Source organism: Pseudorca crassidens, chromosome 7, assembly GCF_039906515.1.
Source record: "Pseudorca crassidens isolate mPseCra1 chromosome 7, mPseCra1.hap1, whole genome shotgun sequence".
NCBI classification, from domain to species: domain Eukaryota; kingdom Metazoa; phylum Chordata; class Mammalia; order Artiodactyla; family Delphinidae; genus Pseudorca; species Pseudorca crassidens.
Genome location: NC_090302.1, coordinates 24231033 through 24238165, shown reverse-complemented (window position 1 = coordinate 24238165; position 7133 = coordinate 24231033). Strand labels below are relative to the sequence as shown.

The 7133-nt window shown below is 40.1% G+C and overlaps 1 protein-coding gene across 3 annotated transcripts in view; it reads right to left on the bottom strand.

Moving 5' to 3' along the window:
• Positions 1–2160: 2160 nt before the first annotated feature.
• The window catches only part of EPB41L4B (erythrocyte membrane protein band 4.1 like 4B), a 144198-nt gene continuing 139225 nt past the window's right edge, over positions 2161–7133 (bottom strand). For all 3 annotated transcript variants that reach the window (XM_067743708.1, XM_067743710.1, XM_067743709.1), the window contains one exon: positions 2161–6102. In XM_067743708.1, coding sequence (XP_067599809.1) covers positions 6033–6102 — 70 coding nt within the window. In that variant the 3' untranslated portion in view covers positions 2161–6032. The remainder of the gene's footprint in view (positions 6103–7133) is intronic.

Sequence of the window (7133 nt, the reverse complement as noted above, 5' to 3'; positions counted from 1 at the left end):
CCCCACCTTGTTCCAGCACTTTTTGGTTTATATAAAGCACTTACTATATCCATTACCTCTTGGGAGCATCACTGAAAAAGTTGAAATTGCAAGATCCGCACTTTATAGATAGGTAAACCGAGGTCCTTAGGGCCACTTTAAACATAGGTAAACCGAGGTCCGAGGTCCTTAAGGTCTAGTTTCCCGAGGGAAACTAGAACCCAGCTCTTTGGGCTGGATTCACATAGATTTTTGGCATGTGCAGTCAGCAGAGGCTGCCGGTGCCCTTGCGTAACGTGCCCCCTTCAACACCAGGCAACTGGTTTACTGGTTTCCCCACAGCGAGCACGTACAGGCCTTGGCAGGCCTAGACCGTGGAATTCCCGACTTTCTCAAATCCATTCCTGCCGCTTGCAGTTCACTTCCGGTTATTTACTCAGCCATTCACTCATTCATTCATTCACACCAAGCACTTAACTACATGCCAGGCCTTTCCAAATGATGGTTTTGAGGTGAAACACATTCAAACTGCTAAGCTGTTTTCCGCTAGAAAACATGGATACAATTCTTTTTATGCTAGTATTGCAGATCCAGCATTCTAGCTTGCTTTTAAATTTTATTTTATTGCATAAACAAACAAAATAATTATGGAGGCAGAAAAGCATGGAGGTTTCAAACGTCGGCCCAGATGTCAGGCAGTGCCGCGTGGTGATCAGTAACCTCCATGATGCACTGGAGATTAGGTAAGATGATAGAGGTAAGGATCAGTGGTATTGAATGAATACCTATAGTATTAAACCCTATGACAATGAACGAATGAATATGCCTATGGTTCTGAAATACAAAAATTCAAAAGAAACTAGTGATTACAACCTTTTTTGGCCCAGGAGAGATGGGAGACAGGGGACTGCTGTGAGAAGTGAGAAGTTTTGTGCGACCCAGAGGTCAAATATTTGCTTTTAGGTATCAGTTAACACTGATGGTGGGTTGTCCAATTGGAGTTTAAACGTGTTTATCCTGACAGGTGAGTCAGGTATAATTCATGGAAACCCTGGGCTTCACTAGGTCTCCCAATATCCCAGTCGTTGTAAGAAATATGTCAGATTTACTGCTTGAAAAAGGTAAGATGAACTATAATTACTTTAAAAATCAAAACAAAGACATTTCTTTCCCAAAAACATAGCTTTCAGAGGATAAAATTCTAAAATACAAGAAATCCAGTCAATTGAAAATCTGTTAGAGTATCCCTAAAAGAACAAAAAAATCCAAAAATAAAATCTTATTGTTAAAAATTGAAATGTCTTTCTTTTCATCTTCCTGTTTATCAGGAAAGATATGGCCAATTTTAAATGGACCAATGTTTAGCAAAAAAAAAACAAGCATTGGACTTCTGATTCTGGTGTTGATTCACTGGTTTGGGAATCCAAGCTGTTATCTATTAACTTATTTTGTATTCCCTTCATTTTAATTAATACAATTAACAGTGATGGTGCCAGATATAAGGCAGATTAAAACCAGGTCATTCTTCTGGTAAACTGGTCTGGTAAAACCAGGTGGGCTATTTTGGGGGGGGCAGGGGATGTCGGGTGCTGGTGTTGGAGGATGGTTTGCACCCACAGCTTAAAATAAAGCTTGTAGGTAAACTGCAGATTTCAGTGAGCTACCCATGATCAAGCACCTGGGGTCCATGGACTCAAAGGCGGACATAGATGGGTTTCAGGGGTGGTGTGAGGATCCAGTGAAAGTGCTGGAATGATGTGTGACGTATAGCTTTTTCTAGGGAGAATACCCATAATCTTCATGGGTCACTTAAAAGTCTGCACGCCACCCCAGGGCCTTAGAACCTACTCTGGTTTCCAATTCCTTACGGGCTTGGCTGCTTCCTTTCACGAGATTCTCTCTCATCCACTTAAATTGCTTTTGGGATTTTCTTATTCTTTTTGTTTTCTTACAAGATTTCAGCCCTGGAGGGAGACCTGTTCTCACCCTCAGCACATATTCCCTACTTTGTTACATCCCAGGGTTTGCATAAAGCCTCTGCTCCCCACTGATGTGAACCCACAATACTGTGGTTTTCTCTTTTGTACATATTTTTCAAGGAAGAACGTTTCCTGAACATGCTGAGACCGCTGCCTGAACAAGAGTTGGGAATTCAAACAAGAACTTAGAGATGAACCTGAGTTTAATTTCATTTGCATTTTTAAAAAAAGATAGCACCTTTATTTTATCTTCTCAAAGCCATTTCTCTAAAACAATTTTTTTTCTGTTATAAACTTCACCCCCCACAAATCAGTGCTGCATCTCGGTATCTGACCAGTTTAACAACAGGTTTGCCCATGCTTCTGTCTGTCTAGTAATATATGTTGATTTTTTTCACTTTTGATTGTTTATGAAATAAAAGTTGTGATCTTGGCAGTTCCTCAAAAAGTTCAACATAGAGTTGCTGTATGACGCAGCTATTCCCATCTCAGTTATATACCCAAGAGAACTGAAAACATAGGTTCACAAATGTTCATATTATTCATAAGAGTCAAAAAGTGGAAGCAAGCCAAATGTCTATTAACTGATGAATGGATAAACAAAATGTGGCATATCCTTACAATGGAATATTATATAGCCATTAAAAAGGAATGAAGTACTAATACATGCTACAACATGGATGAAACTTGCAAACATTGCGTTAAGTGAAAGAAGCCAGTCACAAAAGACCACATATTGTGTTATTCCATTTATATGAAATGTCCAGAATTGGCAAATCCATAGACAGAAATCCAAAGACAGAAAGTAAATTAGTGGTTGCTAAAAGATAGGGGGAGGGGAGAATTGGTAGTGACTACAGATATGGAGTTTCTTTCTGGAATCGTGGAAATGTTCTGTAATTAGATAGTTGTGATATCTGTATGACATTATGAATATGCTAAAAAATACTGAATTATATACATTAAAATGGTTAACAGGGTGAATTTCAAGTTTTTTAAAAGCTGTGATCTTTGAGATGATGAAAGAAAGATAAAGATGGTAACAGAATATTCTTGTGCTATTCTGGGAGTGTATTCTTGGGGCACATTCAGGTGGGATCTTCTGAATGCTCTAGGACCTCATTTTTAAACTCTTTACACATAAGGATCTCCTATGCAATCTACAATCCACAAACCTGGGGTTGCAGGATTCCCAGGCCACTTGCATTAACCCTCACCCCCATACCCACCAGGAGTCTGTGGCTCACAGTCTGGAACACTTGCTCTGGAATGATTATGTCAGCAAGCTGATTTTTCTCCCCGGACGTAAGATGTGTTGTGTGACCGTATGGTACTGTTATTTTGGTTTTAAGTATATAAAAAAAAGGCGAAGTGATTGTACCAATTCACTTTTATCCCTATGAATCCACCCAACACAACGTCATCTTCTCAGGTCACAATGCCAAACACCCAACATACATGTACGTAGGCAAATAACCAGGACAACTGCTGAAACAATGGAATCCTCTTGATTTTACTGGTTAGGGTTGAGCTGCCAAAGGTACTGGGTTTTCATATACAGTAACAGCCAACTTGTTTGTGATCAGACTTCCAGTGACATCAACCTTCTGAAACATCTGTGAACCCAGGGGGACATGGGGAAGAAGCAGCAGGCTCAGAGCCTCCTGAGAACAATGGCCAAAAAGCCCATGCATCCCTCCTCGGAAGCAAAGCCAACCTGACACGTATGTAACACTGAGTTTCCCGGCTTCCTCAAGAAAACTTCAGTTTTGCCCTGGAGGTTTCCATCAGAGAGCCGGAAGTGAAGAGCAGAAGACTGAGAAAGCAGGTTAGAAGAGGAGGGATTGGCAAGAGGTGACAACCCCAGAAACAGATATTTCCCCCGTACTGTACAGGAACACATTTTGTATCGTGTACACAACATAAAGAACGGCTAAAGCTGTTTTAAGAGTACGGCCGGGGTCATGTAGTATTGGGGTGGGGGGTAAAAGTTCCCAAATACCACAATTGCCCCCAGACAGCTTCACCAATAGAGCAGACAGCAGTGCACACCATCAATGAGAAAAGCGTTAGTCTGTGAAAGGCAAGCCAAGCCCTGCACATCTGGATAGCGCTTGATGACATCACTGCACCACACCAAGGTACAAAAGGGGCTGATGTTTGTAATGATGACCATGACTCATCAAGAAAAGGTTAAATACTCTCCAGTATACTCTGTTTACTAAGGCAGGGAAGTGTGTAATATATTTTAGAAAGATTTCCCTCAAAAAAATATTAAAATTGTATAGATTCAGCACTTAAAGGGTTAATCCTCTGTTATCTGAATATTTGCGTACATTACCTCATTTTACAACGATGCTAGTCAATGAGGCATGACTTTTTTTTTTTATAATCATTAGTATCAAATTATTGGCACCATTCAGGTTTAAGGATAGGGACAGGAGAGCAAATTATACAACATAAAAATACAGTTCTGATACAAATATACGAGATCAATTCCACTTAAGTGGTCATAAGAAATGGATGGACATTTTACACACAAGGAAATACAGCTAGTAAGTCACCACATGGAAAAGTGCTCAGCCTTGCTAGCAATTAATGAAATAAAACCACCTTTCAAGAAACAACTATACGCACTTATTAAACTAGGAAAAATAAATAAAAATGGCACAACCCAATACTGGCAGAACTATTGGTAAATAGAAATGCTTATACATTGCTGGTGGCATCATAAATTGTAGAGGGGATTCAAGCATTCAGAGAGGATGGGGGGTTGAACTTGATGACCTTTAAGGTCTTTTCAACCCAGAGACTGGATCTTTCTAGAAAGCAATCTGGCAATATGAAACAAGAGCTATAAAATACCTCATGCTCTTTGACCTTGTAATCTCTCTTTGGAGATATTCCCAAGGGGAGAATCCAAAAGAAGGAACATTTTTTACAAAGACATTCATAGCAGCACTATTTATAAGAGTGAAAAGTTAGATATAACTCAAATATCTAGTATGGCAAGAAGTGAGGTTAATCATGTTACATGGATACAAAGAAATCAAAATTGGTGAGAGCAGGATCAGTGTTGAAAAGAGGAGCTGTGTGTTAGAAGGAAGTACTCAAAGACCACGTACACACTGACCATACTGATGTAAAAATGTGGGCATATTCATTGAGAAAGCATGGGAAACATTTCAGAGGGCTAGTCTGTGGTTAGGGGGTTCTTAATTATTCCTGCAAAGTTGTTCAAGTGCATAATAAAAATTTAAAAACACATTTCTTGAAACTATATAAAAAGAGAGCAAAGTTTCTTCTGGTCAAGTTTCTATCAACAGGACATGAGTTGATCAACTTTAGAAATAATTTTCCTTTATGGAACACCCAAATGAATCCTGATATCAAGTCACTTTGTAAGGATTTTTAGACAATTTAAACTATAATGTCTTACTTTGGGTTCAATAATAAATTTTATATATCCCCAATAATATCATATACCATAAGTTCACAAGTTAAATTGTATTTCAGATTAAGCTGAAGTACCTTCAGCTCTGGTGATTGCAACTTTCCTTTTTTAGTTCACCTACTTGTGTCTGAATAAAAATGAATGTTAAAGACTTTATAAGATCTGTGTATTTACCAGTGTAAATGAAAAACCAGCAGTAAAGAATTATTCTCTCATTAAAAATGACTCTAACAAACAGTCAAAGCTTGGTGCAAGTGTCAATCATACAAAATCACATGGTTGAGATTGACAGCAAAGGATTCCGTGCCATATTAACCCCTGTGGTTATTAATATATACACACAGGTACTTCTGAAAAGGAATCCTGGTTTTCCCATCTTTCTTCTAGGCTTACCAAATCCTGTCTCAACTACACTGAGTAGCAGAAAAACCCTAATACTCAGGAGACATAAAATATCTTTTCCGATGGAAGTCAAGCCAGAAGTTGGCTTTGACTAACCACAGAGACCTGGGCCAACAGAGCACACATTTGTATGTCGTGCTAGAGTGATCACACAAAGCCCGAAGAAAGAAAACGGACAGAAGGCACCATGCCATCCTCCAGGCACCAAGGGGAGAATTTCACAGTTCGGTCATCAACAGTCTTTTCATCATTTTCTCTCTCTCCAGTTCCTGCCGGAGCGTCTCTGCACTGAAAAACAATAAGGTGACAAAATGGTGAGATACACGCTCAAAAACGGTAAGAGCAGTCTCAGTTTAAATGTCGTCTCCCAGATTCTTTCCCAATCTGAGTTCTTGACTTTCTTGTTCAGGCTCCTTAAGGACCCCCTACACTTGCTAGCATTACAGTGACCTGAAAGAGGCTTCCTATAGGTTTCCCCCACCAGACGGAGAGCTTCTGAAAGCACCGCTCCTCAGGGGACTGACTGTTAGATATGCCATTCCTCTCTGAAACCCTGGAGCCTAGCACAGGATCTGGCATATAGCAGCCTCTCAGTAAAGGTCATTTAAATGAATGCGAAAATGTCCAGGGGTTAGATTTCTTTAAATCATGTTCTCAATTGGTTTCATATGCACTTTCTCCCAGAATTACCTCCAATGTTTTAATAAATAAAATTGAATTGAATACATAAAATTGAAGTAAAATTGGCTGCTTTAAGAGGTTGCTGCTGAGTTCTTGGCCCTCGAGCCCAGTTGCCTATCTATGGAATTTATCTCCACTGTTTAGGTGCACGCATACACACACACACACACACACACACACACACACACACACACACACACACACACACACACACACACACACACGAAGTACACGTCTTGAAAGGCACAATCAATTTTTTAAATAATTTCATTCAGAGTAGAAAGCAATGTTTCTACTATGGCCAAGGAGGCTTTACACAATCTGGCCCCAGTTTCATGGGTTTCCTCTCCTGTCCTGCACTACCTCTGTGGCTGCACCAGCCCCCTTAACTCTTTCTTAACCATGCCAGGCTCACTCCACCTCAGAAGCCTTAGCACCAGCTGTTCCCTCTGACTACTATACTCCTTTCTCAAATACCTGCAGCTTGCTCCCCTCACCACCTTCAGCTCTCTGCTTAAATGCCACCTGGGTGAGACCATCCCAGCATGCTCATGGATTTATGTTTCTCCCTAGCACTTGTCACTATCTCACACACACATACACACACTCATTCAATGTCTCTCTCCCCTCCCCCAACA